At 46.6% G+C, this 20,783-nt stretch overlaps 1 protein-coding gene across 5 annotated transcripts in view; it reads right to left on the bottom strand.

The window, feature by feature from the left end:
- Pde8a (phosphodiesterase 8A) overlaps positions 1–20,783 on the bottom strand; it is a 122,285-nt gene that overhangs the window by 8,516 nt on the left and 92,986 nt on the right. For 4 of the 5 annotated variants that reach the window (XM_034505813.2, XM_076936815.1, XM_076936821.1 and 1 more), the window contains exons 9-18: positions 20,021–20,109; positions 18,144–18,195; positions 18,019–18,061; positions 12,098–12,175; positions 9,696–9,766; positions 9,296–9,457; positions 7,822–7,870; positions 7,499–7,634; positions 6,100–6,298; positions 1,883–2,100 (exon numbers count right to left, since the gene is read on the bottom strand). In XM_034505813.2, the coding sequence (XP_034361704.1) occupies positions 1,883–2,100; positions 6,100–6,298; positions 7,499–7,634; positions 7,822–7,870; positions 9,296–9,457; positions 9,696–9,766; positions 12,098–12,175; positions 18,019–18,061; positions 18,144–18,195; positions 20,021–20,109 (1,097 nt within the window). The remainder of the gene's footprint in view (positions 1–1,882; positions 2,101–6,099; positions 6,299–7,498; positions 7,635–7,821; positions 7,871–9,295; positions 9,458–9,695; positions 9,767–12,097; positions 12,176–18,018; positions 18,062–18,143; positions 18,196–20,020; positions 20,110–20,783) is intronic. The other variant, XM_076936812.1, reaches the window with a different exon arrangement.

Genomic DNA, 20,783 nt, shown 5'->3' with positions numbered 1-20,783 from the left:
CTGCAGGTTACTGATTCAGACCAGGAGGCTCTCCCACACACAGCCTGTTTCTGCTGTAGCTATCAGTCTAGTATCACTGGAAGTTATACTTCCTACATCACCAGATGGAAGCTGACAATCAGCTAACAGGCAGGACACTATAGCTTCATATCTTAGTGAGAACTGCAGTACAATTCACACAGTTCTCAGGTTGTAACAGAGACGAACAAAGGCCTTTCCCTGTCTTCCTCCCTCACTAAAGGACACACTGTAGTTCAGGATAACTTCAAACTCAAGACCTTGTATGAGCCTTCTAAGGGTTGAGACTATAGGTGTACGCAACTGCATACTATCCTATCCTATCCTATCCTATCCTATCCTATCCTATCCTATCCTATAGTATGCAAGCAGGACTATCCTCTTTATTCCCACGATCTCCAAATCCACTATAATGAGCCTTGTATGGAGGTCCTCTGAGACCCCGAGGACGGTCAGGGCAGGCCTTACAGCCTTTCCACTAAGTCTTGTTTTTATTCTGATACTCTCAAGTCTTTACTTTTTGAGAAGATGGTCCATATAATTTAAAAAGAGTATGAAATGGACTCTGCAGCCATCCCTTCTCTGCGGTCCTCCTTTCTCTGGACACATCCAAAGTCAGTGGGGTCTTGAACTGGCTAGTCCTATGTCAACTTGATACCAACTAGAGGCATTTTAAAAGAGGGAACTTTAACTAAGAAAATGTCCCTGCCAGACTGGCCTGTGGGCAAGCCTATTGGGCATTTTCTTGATTGGTATTTTATTTGGGGGGTGCCCAGCTCACGGTGGCCAGTACCATCTCTGGGCAGCTGGCCCTGGGTACTAAAGAGAGCACCGTGCGCAGTGCTCCTGCATGGCCTCCGCTTCAGGCTCCTGCCCCGACTTCCCTCCCTCAGCAATGGACTGTTACCTGCCTGTGTAAGATGAAATAAACCCTTTCTTCCCCAAGTTGTTTTTGGTCATGATTTTTAAAACTTGCTAGGGTAATAGAAGCCCTAGCAAAGACAGGTCTTATGCATTTTCCATATGTAAAGCATGTATTTACAGGCAAATATGAGTAAAACTCATTAAGCCCACCTCTGGAATTCTCAGACACCCTACAAAGCAGCTCTGTGAAATCAAGACACTCTTTTTAAAATCCTATAGAAAAATTTCCTTTGAAATCCAAATTAAAGTATTTCTCACTATGCCGTTTTCTCTCTTCAGTGAAGCTCTGCTATGTATCAGGCACTGGGCTAAACACAAAGGGTGAACTGAGTAACAAAGGCACAGGTCCGCCTGAGACTCTGCAGTGTTTAAGAATGTAATCTGAGCTGGGTGACGTGGTGACTGTAATCCCAGCCCCCGTGGAGCTCCAGCAGGAGGGCTTCAAGTTCATGTCAGCCCAGCTCAAGACACCTGACTGGACATTAAACATTAGTTTGGGACAGAACTCAAAGCCTTGTATGTGCTAGGCGACTGCTACACCTCTAGGCCATGGGACATGTGCTGGAGAACTCGTGACTCAGGGGGAAAGCTTCCTCAGGGGAGTGGCTTGTAAACACACAATGACAAGCATGTGCTGTGTACAGGCCATGAGCAGTGTGCCAGGGAGGCGTGTAGGTCAACCTGGGCAAGCCCCTACCTCAAAACAGCATGTTAAAAGGGCTGCGGATGGAGCTCAACAGTAGAGCATGTGCACCCCGCATGCTCGAGGCCTTCCGCTCATCTCCAGGATGGGGTGAGCGTGGGTCAGCACTGGGGTGTGAGGTGCTGTGGGTAATGGGGTGTTTGGGTGTGGATGGTGGGGACAGCAGCAGTGCTCCATGCACACCTGCCTACGGCCTTTTCCCTGGTGAGCTATAGAGCGAACGGTCTCTGTTCTCACCTCTCCATGTTTTTAAAGATATTGCATTTGTCATTCTCAAGCGTCAGCTGGAAGGCCAGTGCTGCATGGTGGCTCTCCAGCACAGCAGTGTCGTTGTACAGCACGGCCAGTTCGTTTCCCGCATTGCAGAGGAAGGAGTTGGTCCTCCCGGGGTGATCCACGTCGTGGATGGCAGCAGCGATGAGGGCAGCAACCTCGTCAATGCGGTCTAAAGTTTTCTGAAAACAAGAGCTCTGTTGAGAACCAGTGTCTGCAGCACCCAAGCAAGCCTTCACCATCTCTGATTCCTGAGAGAATCACACTGAGCAGGCCCTGCTTTCCCTCCTCTGTGCTTCTCTGCTTGGCTGACAGAACAACTCGCTGACCGTCAGTCTCACGTAACACACGGGTGTGATGCCGGTCTTTCTCCAGAACCAACACAAACAAGCCCAGAGACAGTCAAAATAAATAACCCAAAATGAACACTACTTTCATTAATTGGGAGTTAGTTTACTTTTTTTTCTCCTCCTTTGTGGTGCTATCTTGTTTAGCTGACATAAGGTTTGACTCCTTCCTATCCTTATTTAGACACAGAGTCTCTCCATGTATCTAAGGCTAGCCTTGAACTCTTGTTACAACTTTACCTTTCTGAAGTTATGATTACAGGTATACATTGGTAGACCAGCTAGAATTCTTCTACTTTTATAAATTTATATACATTTAAAAACAAAGGAACTATCAGCTTTTATACTTTTGAGTTAATATAGATGTGGGAGGTACTTTTTTCTGTCATTTACTTTTTCAAATGTATGTGTTACTACTGTTTTCCTTATTTCTAGTTTTGGTAACCTGTTGTCTTAATTCCAAAAGCCATTCTGAATTATCACTGGCTCACCACGTCCTCACAATATAGCCTATGCTAGCCTTGAACTTCTGGAGTTCTTTTCAAGTGCTGGGATTACAGGCATAGATCACGCTCAGATTTCATGTGTGTGCATGCATGCGTGTGCACTCATGTTCGTGTGTGTGCCTGTGTGTGTAGCTTGTGTGCACATGTACATGTATGTGAATGAGTGTAAATGCATGAGTGCATGTATGTGGAGGCCAGAGGCCAACCTCAGATGTTTGTCACAAGCATCTACCTATTCTCTGGGGACACATTTCCCTCCCTGGGACCTGGGGCTCTACAGCGAAGTGAGGCTGGCTGGCTTGTGAGCCCCAAGAATCTACCTGTGCTGGCCTTAGTGTATGGGGAGCTGACAGAAGGCAGCTATCACCCTTGCAGCCATCTTGAGCCATATACCCTGAGAAGAGACTTGATTGCATTAGCCTGCAACAGCTGAGCACACTCTGATAACATCTTGCTTTAGATACCCAGGATCTTCCCTTGGGTATGTGAGACTTAAAGGTGTGTGACTTAAGGGCTCGACTTAGAGATCAGATTTAGAGACAAGGCCTAAGGGCATGACTTAAAGGCGTGGCTTAGAAGTGAGACATATAAAAGGCAAGAGGCAGACAGAAGAGTTCAGTACAACTTGGAGTAGGAATTAGGCATTGAGGAAGAAGACACTCGGACTAGAGAACTCAGAAGATTATTATTAGGTATTAGGCACTTAGCACTTGGAAGAAGAAACTTGGAACTTGGAGGCACTAGGGACTAGGAACTAGGGACAAGGAACTCAACTTGGACTTGGAGACTTGGGACTTGGAGAGAAGAAGAGAGACTGAAGAATAAATGAGATTGAATCACACTCTGTCTGGTCTCCATTCCTTGCATCCGTCCTCACTCTCTCTCTTGCTGAACCCCGAGCCACGGACTGGAGCAGCTTGGGGCAGTGCAGGCTAACAAGTTAGTCCCCAAGGCTTTTGGCAGTGCCGGTTCCAACACTGACAGAACGGTCCAAGACATTTTGGACCCCAAACGTGGGGTAGAGCAGTTCTCAACATTTCTGGCCCCCAAGTGTGGGGCAGCTCGGGTGCAACATTAGTGGTGCTGGGATTATAAGCATGGACCACACCTCAAGCCCGGCTTTTGTCTGTAGGTGCTCTGCTGGCTAAGCTATCTCTCAGACAGACCATTCTATAGGTTTAATAGACTTTTCATTGTATTTCAAAACTTATCTAAGCACATGGCTACTCAAATGTGAGTTGATCAGGGATGACCCTACGAATGTGCCAAACTGGATGTAGAAAAGCCCACAAGGCCTCAACCCTGTGTAGAAACCATAGGCAACAGAGGAAAGCTGGAAACGAGTGGCGTGGTCTGCCCGTGGGAGAGCACACCAATTGGTGGTCCCATACTTAATGGTCAGCCCTGAAAACATGCATACAAGTAACATTATATGGACTCAACAGGTAATATTTAGAGATATATATGCATATAAAATACATGTGTGTATGTAATAACAACTGGTGGAAAAAGAGACCGTGGAGTTGAAGGAGAACAGGGAGGGTAATAAGGGAAGGCTTGAGGGAGCAGAGGGAAGGTAAAAATGTTGTAATTATACTTAAAAAAAAAAAAAAGCTGGACCCAGGAATGGTGGTGACACCTTTAACTCCAGCCCTTGGGACACACAGACAGCTGGATTTCTGAGCTTAAGGCCAACCTGGTCCATATAATGAGACTGTGTTTCAAAAAAAATTTTTTTAAAACGCCATCTGTCATTTTTCTTTCCTTTCTTTGGGAGCTAGAGGCAGGAGGATCTGAGACCAGTCTCCACAACACTGTGAATTCAAGGCCAGTCTCAGCTACACAAGATCAAGATCCTATCTCAAAATATCTACTGTTTTAGACCCACTTAGAATGTATTTGTTCAAGGCAACAAACTATAGCAAAAATTGTCCCTCTAACCCAGACACCCATCCCCAACACACACCCGCACCCTCCCTCGCCACCTGTCTCTGCTCGAGGAAACTGTCTTCTCTCTCCATTTGTACCCCACCTCTGGTCTTGATACTGATCTTTAAAATAAAAAGGAACTGGGCTCGAGGGCAGCACTGTCACTTGCCCAGCAAGCACAAAGCCTGGGTTTGACGCTGTCCTAGTTTTTCTTTCGTTGCTGTGATAAAACACTGACCAAAACCACCTTGGGGAGCAAGGGAGTGTATTTTACCTTACAGATAGATCATTGAGAGAAGCCAAGGCTGGAACTTGAAGCAGAAACCACAGAGAAACACTGATTATTGGCTTGCTCAGCCTGCTTTTTTATACACCTCAGGATTACTTGTGCAGGAGTGGCTCCACCCACAGTGGGCTGGGCCCTCCCATGTCAATCATTAAAGAAAATGCCCCATTCATGCTAACTGGACAATCTGATGGAGGCAATCTCTCTATTGATGTTCCTTCTTTCCACATGACCCTAATTCATGTCAAGTTGACAAAGACTAACTGGTACAAATGCCCAACTCCATATTAGAAACAACAAGAAACTGGTGGTATCACAGAAGGACCCAAAAGACTCAGATCTAAGAGGTCCAACCCTCATGGGGAGAAATCATCATTGCTGGTCCTGCCCTGTACCAGGACATCCTTCATTTTGTTTTCCACACACAAATTCCATGGTGATAAGATTATGTGGGATCACGGTGGATGAGCCTGGTCCTGTGTGGCCGTAGCCATCCTTGGTCCCAGACAAACGCTTCAGACACTGAAGTGGTATAGTGTGAGCTGAGTGGTTTGCCTGTGTGTCCTAGGCACAGGGAGGGAAGAAGAAAGGGGAGTTGGTCATAGCAGTATGTCTCAAGAGCCTCGGCAGCCATAGTGTTTGAAGCTTGAGCCCCTGTGGGAGAAGAAGGCTGCTCACGGCAGTCCTGCTCAGACTGCTGCTCTGGGAAGAACACAATGGCAGCTCTGTGCAAATGCTACAGAGAGACCAGGAGAGGAGTGACCTCCCAGGGAGGAAAATGAGAAGCTCTGTCTGAGTCAGATGGTTAGCCGGGGAGGGGCTGAGGGCAGGAATGGTCAGGGCTCACAGCACAGGTGAGAGTCCTAAAAGAGGCTCAGCCTGCCCTTAGGTTTAAACTGAAACCTCCTCCCCTCCAAAGTGACAGCCCTGTTCTGTCTTTGTTGGCTTTCTCCCCAAGGACTCATAGAATGTCGGAGATTGCAGATTAATCTATCAGCTGGTTTCCTTGTGTGGACTAAGTGGTTATATTACCATGCAGAGAGGGCAGCTGAGGCAGAAGCCCCGCCTCTGCCTACTGTTGCTATTAACTGAAGAGCACACACATTAGCTTACCTTTATTTTGTCTCTGGAAAGGAAATATGCGGTGGCGTGAAGCACATCTGCAGCATGTGTGGAATTGTGGTAGGGATTAGAAGAATGGTAATTGGTTTCAATAATTTGAAACCATGATCTCAGTGTTGTCTCAGAACACTGTAAGAATTCACACATTCCAAAACGAGCAAATATTTTGAGACCCAGATAAATCAGAGGCCTACAAAGAAAAATATGCACAATATAAAACAGGGCAAAGACCCAGTCACCTGAGTTCTGAAGAGACTCAGGTAAAACAAGCCCATTGCAGCCAGACTGCAGAGCAGCAGTGCTTCTCATCTGCACTGCTGGGTGGCACTGGCCTGGCTGTGCTGCATCCCATGTGGACTGGAGGCCACATGACAGTTTCTTTCTGCCGTAGCCTTCTCTGGGCATCTTGATTTGCTGGGGTAAAGTTCCCACCCTGCTTGCATGAGTGGAATCTTCAGAACCATGCCTTTCCTGGACTAAACATGCTACCCGTAATCCTATCCTCATGTGCTACTAATGCCCTACCTAGAGGAAACAACACCAAAGTGACTACAAACCAGACGTAGACTCACGTCAGGTGACTGATCACCCCAACAATTTGAAGGTGGGTGCTATAGTCTAAAGGAGTTGACCCTGAGAATGTGACCAGCTGCCAGCAAGCAAGGCCTTCCTTAGACGACACTTAGATTTACTGGCTTTGCTTAGAAGGTTGAGAAACCAGCCCCACAGAAGCCATCTCAGAGGTCATCCCAGTACTCAACCTGGCCTGCCTTACACACTTTCGAAGATGTGATGGTTCTGGAATGTAGACCAGGGGCTCAGGGCTCACCTGTTATGGAGTATGCCTAGCCATTGCTGGGCTGTGTGAACTGGAGTCTCAGTGAGACCTGGTGAATCACCCACAGCTCAGCAGAGTCACCTCTCCCAAAATGGGACAGCACTCTGGCTGGCACTGGCTGTGGACGCCCAGTCCTATGTGCAGAGATCCTGTGGTTAACAGCTTTTACTCCTCAAACCCAAACTCCCAGTCTGCAACCATAAGCCGACAAACATAACTAGGGTGGAGTCTCTGTGTGGGCCACCAAAATGGCAACCAAGATTTGAGGCTAGTTTTATCAAATGTGTAACTAATCACATTGGTTCTATGTTTTGGGGAGGAGACTCTTTGTTGCTACCACATACTGGAGAAATTAGGACTAATGTCACAGGAAACCCCGCTATTTAAGGAAGCTATCATAGCTAGGCAATCTCTGCCTGGGGCCTACTGACTCAACTTGAAGTCCCACTCCTCCTTCCTCAGCCTCTGTCCCCACCCAAGGAATGGCTCTGCACATATCTCTGCTGCTTGGACAGCTCCCTGTCCAGGCCCCAGGAAACAAGCTCCAGGTACCTATGTTGGGTTGCCGCTTCCAGCTCAAAGATGTCAAAGTCCCATTGCTCTTCGTTTTCTATGGCCAGGGCAATCTGTGGTGGGATATCATGAAGGGAGATGGGGGCGGCCATGTTGCTGGAGGATGGCTGAAAGTCTGCAAAGTGAGAGAATTGGGAAAACAACATTAGCAGGTCCGTGGCATTTGGTGTTTGGGGTAGGCTGTGCTGTATCAGAAATGGCTGCTTTGTTTCTGAGGCTTCATGGCAAACCCAGATGAGAACATCATTTAATCTGGACCACAGTGTTATAGTGATCTAAGAGATTAAAAACAGAGAACTTACTTTTTGTTGCAAGAACATACTCATTTCCTGAAAACCTTCGTAAGCCATCCTGGTGAAAATCAAGGAGACAAGAAAAAGCGTGGTCACATGGTCTTCCTTTAATTGCATGCGCAGTCAGCCCCAGAGGATAGTCCAGGACAGCCCAGTGCAAGGCTGCCCAGTCTAGCAGACTAACCACTGTGGCCGACTCCAAATTTAGTCACTTCCTGGGTGCTGGACTCTACTGCTGGAACCAAGGTCAGGCAGGATCACCAATAGGCCTACCTCATTCCAGGACCAACTACTGCCCTAGTGACAACCACCCTCCACCCTCAGGTCACCCCCATTTTCTTCTTAGCTATCTCGGGAACACTTCTCTCTCACCTTCTAAGCAGATTCCACCCTCGTTCCTGAGGACCACTCAGTTCACTCAGTGCCCTGTCTGCTCTCGTGGTACCATCTCAACCCCACATTCCCCATGCTCACCCCTGACCAGAGTTAGAGATTAGCACTGGGACCCTACCTTCTAGAACTCACTGCCCACGTGACTTCGAATGGAGCAAAGTTGGGAGGGAGCAACTTTTCTTTCTGAGACGGCTGGCAGAACAATGGCATTTGTCTTCGCTTGTGCGAGCGCTACTCTGCACTGGCTGAGGTCACGCCTGGGCTCCTCAAGTACTGTCTCCAGGTAGTGACAATCCTTAATGCCCTCTTCCGGAAATAGTTATCCAAAGGCTAGTGGGGAGCTCTATAGGGAGGTGATGCTGAGCCCTTGGCCCTTTTTAAACACATAAGGCCAGAGATGGTCTCCCGCTCTGCAGGTCATCATGTCACACTCTGACAAAGGTGTGTGGTGTTTGTTTGCTTTGTTGGCTCTGTTTTGTGCTGGAGATAGAGCTCGAGGGTCTGCACCCTACCACTGGGTGACACCCTTAATGGTTGCTCTTTTTCCCAGATTTAAAAATCTTTAAGACAAACCAGGTATGGTAGTGTACACACTTTATCTTAGCACTCAGGGGGTAGAGGCAGGTGATCTCCATGAGTTCAGGCCAGCCTTGGTTCATCTAGCAAGTTATAGGACAGCAAAGGCTACATAGTGAAACCTTGCCACAAACAAACAAACAAAAAAACACTTTAATACAATTGAAATGTCTTATTTAAATAAATGACTTGTAAAACCCTAAGGGATACTGGAGAGCAGGGTCAGTGGACTGTCTAGAACATTGTTCCTTTCTGCTGCTCCAAGCTGAGGATTCCCTGGGAGGAAAGCAGCAAACGGCCCCTTAATCCAAGCACAGCTGAATACAAACCAGTGGAGAAGATGGGCTGTACTGAGCCCTACAGAAGTGCTCTGCTTGCCCCCCCCTTTTTTTTTTTTGGTTTTTCGAGACAGGGTTTCTCTGTTCTGCTTGTCTTTTCAAAGTCCCGTTCAGACAATCTCTGAGAAAACAAACAGGAACAGACAGGCTACAGTAGCCTGGGCAAGTAAACTTACAGACATTAGGCCCCCAACGAGGTCAGTGGCATGAGGGTCATCCTGGGCATTAAACTGCGGTGAATACAACTCAGTGGCTCTCAGAATATCCAGCACGCGGTTCAAGGCTTCTGTCACAGGCACAGGACTGTTTTCCTGGGCAGCGTTGATAATATTAATTACCTACATCATGGAAATAGAAGACTTGAGTTTTGTAACCTTCAAAACACAGAGCAGTCAAGAGTCAGGTTGACAATAGTCTGTGATTGTGTGGTACCCATCTTTCTCTGTCTCTGTTGCCTATCCTTTCCTTGGAGCAGACGATATTATACAACTGAAAGAACACTCTTATTGTTGCTTTTCTGTCAGAGAAACAATTTTCTGGGGGTCCCAGGGGCCTGCGTGCTCAGTGAAGACCAACCTTGGTGATGGGTGCTTCGATCATCATAGAATGTATCCGGGCCAAAGAGGAATGTCTTCTCTGATTGGAAACTGTGGAGAAAGGAGTAAGAAATCAGGGTGTGCCCAACCTTGGGCTTCACACCCTCCCTTCCCGGGCATCAGTGCGCTCAGCTGCATACAGAGGCATAGAAGTAACTGTACACTTCTGAGCTCCCCTGGGCTCTGCAGAGCACTGCTCTGCTTCATTCACTTCTAGGTGCTAGGACGCACATATGACCCCATGGACTGAATGTCTGATGTCACAGGCCAGAAGATAGAGGAAACAGTTTGGCAAGTCAAGGCCAAACAACCCCTTCTTGTGTCTACAACAATAAGGCCTCTGTTATGCTGTTCCCCAGGAATCAAGATGTTCTGGAAGACAGCTCCATACCATATAAGGTAGGAGCACTGGATTAAGCCTTATCAATTAATTTCTGGTTCAAATGTCCAAGGTTCTCTCTAGTGTTTTCTTCTGGTGTTTAATCTAGACTAATCAGGCAACACCACCACAGCCAGGTTCTTTTGGTCATGTCCAGGCATGGCTCCTCAGGAAGCCCAGACAGTATACAGGCAGGAAAAGGATGTTTCCAGAGCCCTGTGTCTCGAGAACACCCCACTGTCAGGGTTCCAAAATGCCAGAAAGGATTAGAGACTGTGCAAAAATATGGTGACTCAGCCTCAACTTGTCATCAAAGAAACAGGCCCAAAGAGAGATATTGGCCAAGGATAACCACACCAGGAAGCCTCAAATGCTGTCAGTTTGGAGGGCTAACAGAACTTAATCTAATTTTAGTAACTAGCATATGGCTACTAACATTACATTTTATACAATAAAGTCAGTAAACAAAATCCCCAACTATGTTATCACTGTCAGAAAAGGATTTGCTCTTCTTTAGGAACATTGTAAAAGTGCGTATCAGGATAAGAACAGACTGGTGAACAGCGGGCACTGCCCTTCAAACTTTCTAAGAGGGATTTTTAAGAATGTAAAGTAAAACATGTGTTAACCAGCTTGATTTAGTCATTTCACAATATATACATTATCTAAAATAGCATGTTGTCTATGATAAATATACACAATTCTAAAATTTGTCAACTAAAAGAAAATTTTAAAAATAATTTGAAAAATCAAATAGCATAAATACAATGAAGTAAGAGATAAATAAAAGACACAAAAATTTCTATGTATACAGAGGATCTGAAGAATCTGCAAATGCACTCACTGTTCTGTTCTTAGATTCTGTAAATAAGTCCACCAAGTTGCTGAGTAAAAGCCAATATACTAATATCCATTGCATCTCTATATACTGATGTCACCTAATTAGAAGTAGAAGTAGTTTCCTGTGCAGGGGGAGCTCACAGGCCGAGCCCTTGCTGAGGAGCTGCTGCAGTTGACGGGAAGGGAGGATGGAATGAGGCCCTGGAAGTTACCCCACTTCACTGACCATGGAGATGCAGCCAACATTAAATGGACTCAGAGCGTTCATTAAAAGAAAAAAAAGGACATGAAGTTGGGAGGAGGTGTGGTAGGAGAGGGGCACAGTGAGAGAGAGGCACGGCGACAGAGGGGCAAGGTAAGAGGGAGGCATGGTGGGAGAAGGGCATGGGGGAAGAGGGGCATGGTGACTGCATGTTAAAAACAAAACCCCAAACCAGGTTGTCAGCATGCACCTACATAGTCTTAAAAACTATATTTCAGCTGAGTAAAGTGCCACATACCTATAACACCAGCATCTGGTGGAGAGGAGGCAGAGGAATTAGGAGTTCAAGGGTCATCCTGGACTATACAGGGTGTTTGGTGCCAGCCTGGACTATATAAATATTATATTTCCCTTTCTTCCTTCCTTCCCCCCACCCCCACCCCAAGACAGGGTCTCATTATTTAGTCCCGGCTAGCCTAGAACTCTAATGTAGACCAGGCTGGCCTCAAACTTAAGAGCTTTGCCTGCTTCTACCTCTCAGATACTGGGATTAAAGGTGTGTACCACCACCTCCAGGCTAAATAATGTTTTCTTACTGAGAGTTTTTGAATCTCCAATTTAAGCTTACCGCTTCCAAAGGGTAAGTTTCCACAATAAACTGCAAACTAAATGGAATCAATTCTTCAAAATTACCAAATATGTGACTCCTATCAGGACAGCAGATCAATGGACAAATCTGCTGCTAAGAGTTTAAAAACCATACAGAATGCATAGTGCCCATTTCTTCAACTTTTCCTTATTATTGACTCATTTCAAAGGTTCACAGTGGAGTCTACCTGTGTGGAGCGTTCATACAGGGGCCTTCTCTTCCTGTGAATGTGCAATGCATGGAGACCAGGAAGTAAAGCTATGGGGCTGGGCATCCTGCGCTCGGGTCTACACAATCCAGCCCACCACTCACCATCGCTTGTTCTGGAGGAAACAGCTTTGGCGTCCATGGAATGTTTCCTCCTGTCTTTATGTTTGCCTGCCTGATTATCTGTGGAAACAATCAAGCTACATCTTTACAGAGATGTTAGTGACAACAGCAGCAAAGACATCAAACTAAATGGTAAACGTCCACAGGTTGGAACCTGAACAGCATTTACCACACCACGGAAGCCAGACCTGTGCTCAGAAATGGACCACACACACCTTGGCTTTGAGGGGCTTCGTTTTCTCACAGTCCAAATTTTACAGAGTCCACAGACATGAGGAAGTAATCAGACCAGATGACCTTAGCAGAGGCTCTCCTATTGTACTTAAATAAAACAGAGGGATTTCCCCTCATTTACCCTTGTCCCAAAAGAAAACAAAACCTTGATTTTCTCAGCAACAGCCTAGGAGAATGTTTCTCTCTTTCCTGGGGTCCCATGTGGAACTGTGTGGGGTACAGCATTGGGATAATTTGCCTTTCTCCCTGAGTCCCGTTTTCACTGCTATGAACTCCTCTCCAGCCCTTGCCCCAAACAGTCACTTCCTGTCTGCCCCTCTGTGTACCTGTGAGTGCCTTGTGTGGGGCTGAGAGCTTAGTGAACAACTTACATCCCATCTCACAGAAAAGGAAACGGGGCAACCAACAGGTGAGTGCAGAGAGCAGCAGGGCAGGGTCTACTCTTCTCAGGATGTGGAGAATTACCAGGCACCCTTAACAGATTCTTTTTCCTCTGCCCAAGGCACGATCCCAGTTCAGGCCCCATTTCTCCCACCACACCATGGAAAAGGTTCGTCACCTGTTCTGTTTTGTGGTGCTGTGACTGGAACTCAGCCTTGAGTGTGCTCGGCAAGCATACTACCACATAGTTAGGTTCATAATTCTGCTCTTAGCTTCCTGACCCAACAGAAGCTGGAGTCTCTCCTCTACACTTTGCAAGTGTGTGGACTTGCAAAGGCTACTGATGAGTACCTTCTTGTTGCTGGCATCTTACTGGACGCAGGGAGCCCTTTTTCTGGCTACTTCGATCTGTAGAAGCCGTGTTCTCCTGGCTTTCTGTCCACCTTACTATCCCTTCCTCCACTTTTGCATGCTGTCCTCTTCCTCAGCCCCTAGCATTTCCAAACGCTGGATTCCAACCCTTCTGGCCTTGTTCCTTTCTGTTTTAGGCAAACACAACCTCCTTCAGAGATTTTAAGTGCCAGGGTTGGGGGGCTACTCAGGGGACCCACCCACTCAGAGGAGAAGGGGAAGGGTGAAGTGATAGGGATGTAAAGTGAATAAGTAAAAAAGATAAAATTAAATTATAACAAACATCACCCTCTCCCCTCTTCCTGCTCTGTCGTCTTCTCTGGAGCATCAGATTTACATCCTGACGGGGCATTGGCCATCTCCATTGGGACACTTTTCAGCTTCTACAAGTGTATACCCAAGCACTAGACAGGATCTACCCACCTGATCAATGCTCTATCACAACCAGCAGAATTAAATAAACCATATCATCAGCCCTTTCTGATCATCCTTAGGATCAGCTTCGACTCCCCCAGGCTGGCATTCAGAACCCTACAGAGCTAGGCCTGACTCTCTAGACCCCATCAAGTCTTTATGCTGTGTCGGTCCATCCCCTAACATCTACACCTTGGTACAAACTGCTTTTCAGAATGCACAGTTCTCATGTTGCTCCTGTCCCTCCTTAACTCTGCTCTTCTAGAAGATGTAGTTTAGATACTGTAAACCTTGGGAAACCTTCCCTGTATGTCTCCCCATCCAATCACAACTGGCTTTACTATCTGTCTTGCCAACTGAACAATCTTGTCCATGAACAAGTCTTTCCTGGATGGCCAAGAACATACCTAGCACACAGCAAATACTCAGTAAACACATGCCCGCTTCGCCTGATACCTGTGTTATCCTGTGCACAGATGAAAGGACTGTCAAGCATAATCATTCGGAGTCTAGCCCCATTGTTTGACATCTACCAGAGTATTAACTCCCTGGCCTTCAGAGGCAGGTGTAGTCTGCCTTGCATTTCTCTCTGGCCTTTAGCTCAGCCCAACTGCTCTACTCACTCTCGGGAGAGCCTTGACATCTGTGAAGTGACTGGCCCCAGATGCTTACTCCTTCAAGTGGCGCACCTCCCCTCAGCCATATGTACTGATAAGTGTCTCTCCTTTCTGGGCAATGAATTGTTTCTGTTCCCTTTCATCACCTTCTCAGCAAATATTTACCAAGCACTTACCCTGTAGCAACAGCTAGGACTGGAGCTGTAGTTCAGATCTTGACTATCCCTCCAAGTACCAGTGTTAACAGACTGCCCCTCCAACCAGGATGGTGCTTTGGGGTCTAAGAACTTACACCTCACTTGTTCCCTATGTCTTTCTTGATGATTGACTCTGAGAGCCAGGGAATGAGACACAGGGTCAAGGTACGCAGAGTGCCTTTAAGAGTTAGGTGATCTGAGATACATGCTCAGGCCCCTTCCTTTTTCTCTATTTTGCCCCTGGCCAAGAAGCAGTGGTTTCCCTCCCCCCTGACCTCCCCCCACTCCCCCTCCACTCTACCACAACATGTTCCCTCACTGGAAGCCCAAAGCCATCAAGGATAAATGCCTGACCAAACCCTCCAAAATGGTGAGCCAAAATAAATGAGCCTTTTCTCTTTATAAGTTAGTTATTTCAGATAATCCTTTGCAGTATTAGGGATATGATAATGGACAGAGTTATATCCTCGAAAGGTGGTGGGGTCTAGTGGGGAGCAAGGCAGGGAACACAATTATAGTGATGATTTGCAGTGAAGGAAGAGCTGGAGCAGAGCATAGCAGAAGGAGAAAGGAGAGAGTGACATCATGGGTGAGATCAGGATGGGGCTGTGGCAAAAGAGAAAGGAGAGAGGAGGAGATCCGACTTCCACTGAAACACTAAGTTATGTATCTACCTAAATCCTAGATCCTCTGCTCCCAACAGCCCTGTCAGGAATGCTGTTTCCACTGTGTCCATGTAGCTCTTTGTATGAGACTCTTGGGTAATTTTCACCCAGCAGGCTGGAGGTGGGCCGGACATGCCTTGACCTGGCCCAGCTCCCAGATGTAGCCCTTAGGGCAGGCACATCCAGGGAACCAATGAGCAAGCATGCAGGTCATTCCTAAAAGACTGCAAGCTCTGAAGAAGCACCATGTCCAGGGGCTCACACAGTAGTGGATTCTCAACAGATAACACACCACTCTGATGTAGTATCACACCTATTCATGGAAACAAATAGGCCTCCATGCCAGGGCATGGGCTTACACCATCTGCAACTCTGTTCTTGGATTTCTGTTCTATAAAATGGAATCCTTAAACTCTGCTCATCTTTTCAGAGACATTAATATTTTTGTAGCCTGATAGGACAACCCAGGGGATTTTGGAGAAGCAGTGTTGGGCAATGGAAGTCAATGTCTCCAGTCAGTACCCTAATGGCATGAACCCTTTGGCCTGGAAGCAGGAATTCCAGTATGAATACAAGAAAGCTGAAGCCAGGTATCTTACACAACATACCCACAGGTTACTGTGCTGTGATCTTGGCACATTGCTAACACATATGCTCAGGCACCAGGAAAAGAGGCCTGTGAGAAGTGCCAACCTGCTAGCCCCAAGCTCCCTGGCTACCTCCAACATTAGGCAATGGTACCAGAGCTTATCATGTGACAGCAAGCCAGAACAAAGTTTATACTCTGTCACTACAACCATTTTTGTGACATCTTTAGTGAGATATTGCACTGTCTGAAAATTACACATAAGCTAAGAAAACTGTAACGTGTGGGGACTTTATTTAATTTTCCTACACACACAGACTCTCAATGTCCTTTCTCTTGGCTGGAGAGTTCCAGGACCTCCCTTTAAAGAAGAGAAGAATCCAGGGACTGCTGGCTCCACATATGAGTAGCTGGTAGCCTAGGACCAACAAAAGGAGCACCTGCTCAGAGTCTTCTCTGCAACAAGTTACTAGAAGCCTGGATCTTGCCAGAGCCAGTGGTGCCCAACCATGGCGTCCTGTGGCATGCCCAGCTCAGAGGGAGACAGCTGCCCAGTACCCTTTGGTTCCTGACTCCTCTGTAAGGTGCTCTATCTCCTTCCAATAAGCCCCACTTCTGCTTGAGGACTTGTGCTGTGGGCCTAATAGCCCGACCTGCCCCACTGTGGTAAAACAGCTCCACACCTTCAGGGATACAAACAACTATTCTGCTGCCCAGGAATGCAGATGGATGAGGCGGTGGTTCGTCAGGGTCATGGCAGCAGCACCTCAGGGAGCACTCATCAAGCAAAAGTACAAATGGTGTAGTGTGTGAGGCGGGAGACTACTGCCTTGACTGTACTTGCCCTGGCCATCCACTGATGGCCTCCCAAGCCCAGTTCTGACATTTCCTGTGCCTAACTCTAAGCTGTCACTTAACTCTCGACACTTGTTTTTTTGTCTGTGATAAAGGAGTGTTGATAACAGTCGTATCCACTTCTCAGGACTACTCTGAAGAACTAAAACAAAATACCACTAACAGCAAAACCAAGTGATGTGCTCTGTGAGCCTGCAGCACAGAACTGCACGGCAGGCCTTGTCTGCCACTTCTATTTTGCTCCACAGTACCCTGCAGCTTGGCTTCTTCCTCACTTTTCTCTGAGCCTGAGCACTGACAGATCTCAGTATCTCTTTGCCCTGCACCCTCTGTGTCATCCAGTCCTTCTCTGCTTAACCCCTCCTCTTCTGTTAGGCACTCACTTATAGGGATTTGCCTCATATTCTGTCTGTCATTCGCTCCCACAGTAACCTTATGTTCTTCCTTTTACACCTGGGCTCCACCTCAACAGTACATATCATCAGCACGTGCTGATGCTTTTCTGGTCAGAAACATCTGCATCTTTAGTCCTTACCGCTTTGAAGAGCCTAGGAACCAGTGATGTTCACTGTAAATCACTGATAACAGGACCAATAACAGGTGGAGAGGTCCATATTCATCTCCCCAGGCCTATGGCCACCCCTAGCTCTCCTGGCTCAGACCAGCTCTTTGGTCTGTCTTTTCTTCTGTCTTCTCTCTAGCCCTGTGTCACCACATTCCCCTTCTCCTCCTTATTGTCATCTCATTTTTTCCAGCCAATGTTTTCTCTCCTCTCAGTCACGACGTGAGCAACACACCCTTCCATGTGAACAGCTGCAGACACAATATAAGAACTTCTTAGGACTCAAGTTACCCACTTCTCCGAAACCCTCAGAGACTCCCATTGCCTTTGGATAAAAAGCTGATTTCCTCCCTGGCCTTTGAGGACCATGATTAATTCAAACACCTTATCCTGACTTACTCTTTGTTCCGGTCTACACTTACTGTTCCCTCTTCTGCAGCATCTGACAGAGAGTTCTCACAGACCATCACCTTATCTGTGCGGGCAAGAGGAACAGTAGCTTGCCAAAGCCATGTTTGAAGGAAAGAAGCCCTCTGAGCCAGAGAAAAGCCTGTGTGGTAGGGCAAACGGTGTCTGAGGCTTGATTAGAAGACACGAGATGAAGCAAATCTGATGCTACCTATAGGATTACAGTGACCACTGTTAGCCCAGTTGACAGTGTCTCTGCTAATGTACTTTGGTAATCCACTCAACCCTGTCTGCCCCTTAAAGCTCAGTTCTGGTTATAAAATCCTACTTCATCCAAAAGACATGTCTGTCTGTACATGCGTCAGGCATTAGATCAGTCAGTTCTCTCCACACAGGCTAGCACCCAGCCCAGGCACTGGTCAAGATGCCCATGGCACACAAGTCCTCAAACCATGTGGGGCTGGGTTGGGCCAGGAGAGCAGGGCCCCACCACTGTACAAATCGGCCAATTATAGAAAGGATCTGTGGGTTTCCCCCAGACGCTCAGCCTTGACAATGAACAGAGCCTCATACCTGTTTGACTATCAGTCTGAACACACTCGGTTGTGGTCTCAACCTAGAAATGAATTGCACAAGCCGTTAGCTTTGATCACGCAGAGTGCTTGCCTGAGTGATCATCCCTGGCTCCCCTTACCTACCTTACTGTTGCCATTGCACACTCTGATAATGGACACATAGTGTCTGATTTTTCTGTAAGTAGAAAACAACAGGTTATTTTTTTCCTGACTCTAATTGGGTGGATATATAGTAACTTTTCATTGTGAAAAGAATACTTCCTTTTAGCAATATATGAAATGCTTTTAGAACATTTTATCTTCTAAAAAATATATATTTTATATATAGGCCAAGGCCACCAATAAATGAACCAAACTTTACAAACATCCTTTTATGTCTTTGGGGAAAAAAGAAGGGAGCTCGGCAGTCACTTCCCTAGTTCTGACAACAGACAATAAAAACACACATCTGCTTTTAACAGTCTGCTACATGTTAGCCTCTAGTGTCCTAATGAGTTATTTTGATCAGCATTGACACCGATGCTCTTGAGTTCCAGCAGTCTGCTTACTGTCACTCATGGAGAGAGCCACAGGCCACAGAGGCCACACAGGCTGAGGTTCCTGTTAGCCTTGGCTACCCAATGTCTAAGACAAAGGGCAAGGGCTGAGCACACAAGCTGCTGGCTTGCTCCATTTATTTCCTGTCCCTTCAGTTTCTTTCTCCCTGCCCCATAACCAGATCCGTATATACTTATCACAAGAACAATTGAAAAGAACATAAAAGAGCAAAGACTCAGAACAGAGACACACAGACCCGCCTCCCGGACGCCGGCACCAACTGGCAGCAAAGTCGGCTGACACAGCATGCAAGCTGTGTGGTCGGCACTGAGGGCCACACCAGGCACCATCATACATGGCAGCCAGAGCTGGGGCTGGAAACCAGACCTCTCAATGACTCAGTTTCCCCATGTGTAAAGGAGAGACATCACTGTGATGACTAAATGGGGCTGTATTTGGAATGAAATAAAATGTCATCTCCCAGTAGCAGGAGCCTGGCCAGAGGGGAAGTGCTTAGAACACAGGCAGCTCCTGATGCCATCGGCCCACACTTCCTCCTCCTGCCTCCTTCCCTTTGTGAAGGTATCATACATTAGGTCTGACTTTATGTTTTGCATAGTAAGGTCTTTCCTTACAGTTTAATTTTCTATGATCATCATTTATTAAAGTATGTATTTTACTGTTGGGTATTCTATAATTCACACTCAGAATTTTCTGAAAACTTTATTATTTTGAACAGGTCTGAGACAAGACCTCCAAAAATTTTAGGCTCTTAATAAATTCACAGTATGTGCATATGAACACATGCAAGCTTAGCCATGTGGCCATGTGTGGAATCAGACAGAGGCTGACATGAGGACATCTTTCTCAATTGCTTCTCTACATTAATCATCATCTTCTTCATCATTAGTATTAAGACAGGGCTCCTCACTGAATGTGGATCTCACCATTCCACAGCTAGACTGGCTGCCAATGAGACCCCAGATCTTTACCCACCAATGTCAGAGTTATAGGCATGATGCCACACTGGCCTTTGTGGGGGTGCTGGAGATATGAACCCAGGCTCTCCTGCTTGCACAGTGAGCACATGTCTCAATGAGCCAGCTCTCCAGCCCCTAACACATCTGTTAGCATTCGAAATACTTTTCTCTGTGATAGGCCTTTGCAGAAATAGCTACTTCCAATTAGATAAAAAGCGTATAAACACAGAGGTACACACGATTTGAATATAAACATTGAGTCTCTTGCAAATCTACATGGCATAGAGAAGACTGTCTCAAGTATAGTGGCTCTGGACTGCAAGTGAAGTCCTCAGGGAACGACCACCCTGGACGGCCATCCTGTAACACCCTGACCTTGCTCTAAACCGTCTGCACTTCTAGGAGCCATGTGGAGTTTTACTCAAGTATTCAAAGCAAATTTGAAACACAGACTGCTGATTGAAGTACATTTTCCCCACTTACCCTCCCTGCCCAATGACAGGTATTATCTTCACATTTTGTTGTATGTTATCTCCATTTTTCTTTTGGGTATGGTAAACTCCTTGCCACTCCTATGAACAGAATGTACATATCATTACGTTTTGAGTTTGAAACATAAATCCAGGAACATTTTCCATTTTAGTTCTGATTCATTAGTCACCATGAAAGAACTTAGGATAAAAAAATGTCACAAATGCAATTCAAGTAAGATTCTTCCTCGCTCTGTCAAGTCACTTGACTAAAGTCACCTCAGTGTCCCATGGCAATCTGTTGGCAAGAAAGACGCCCCCCACTTCACTGCACTGATCCCGACTCTCATGGCATGAAAGAGGGACTTCGCACTCTGCACTCTGCCCTGTTGTTTGGTGCAGGTGTACTCAGAACTAGGGCACAGAGAGCCCTGTGTGGCCATTACTATGCTAGGCCGCTACTAGCTTCTTACTGTGAGTGGCTTTAGCCCTTCTGGACCTGGGGGTTCAGTCCTTCTGAAGGTAGGATGCTGTAGCGGTGAGGTTAGAGCTCAGGTAGCAGCACATCACAAAGGTGAAGCTCGAATGCCCGGGGTTTGTGATTTTAGGAGCTCACATGACCAGAGGCAGGGTGCCTTACAACAGAAAATCATGGCTGATGAGGAAACAGGGCACATCTTTCCTTGGGATGATGAGGGTAGCTAGGGACTTGTCTTTATTAGCCAGCCAAGGATCTGGGTTCATCTGACAAGTCACTTGGGGGTAAGCTATGAAAA

The sequence above is a fragment of the Arvicanthis niloticus genome, chromosome 1 (assembly GCF_011762505.2).
Source record: "Arvicanthis niloticus isolate mArvNil1 chromosome 1, mArvNil1.pat.X, whole genome shotgun sequence".
Taxonomy (NCBI): Eukaryota; Metazoa; Chordata; class Mammalia; order Rodentia; family Muridae; genus Arvicanthis; species Arvicanthis niloticus.
The sequence above is the reverse complement of the archived record's forward strand: the minus strand, read 5'-3'. Positions and strand labels throughout refer to the sequence as shown.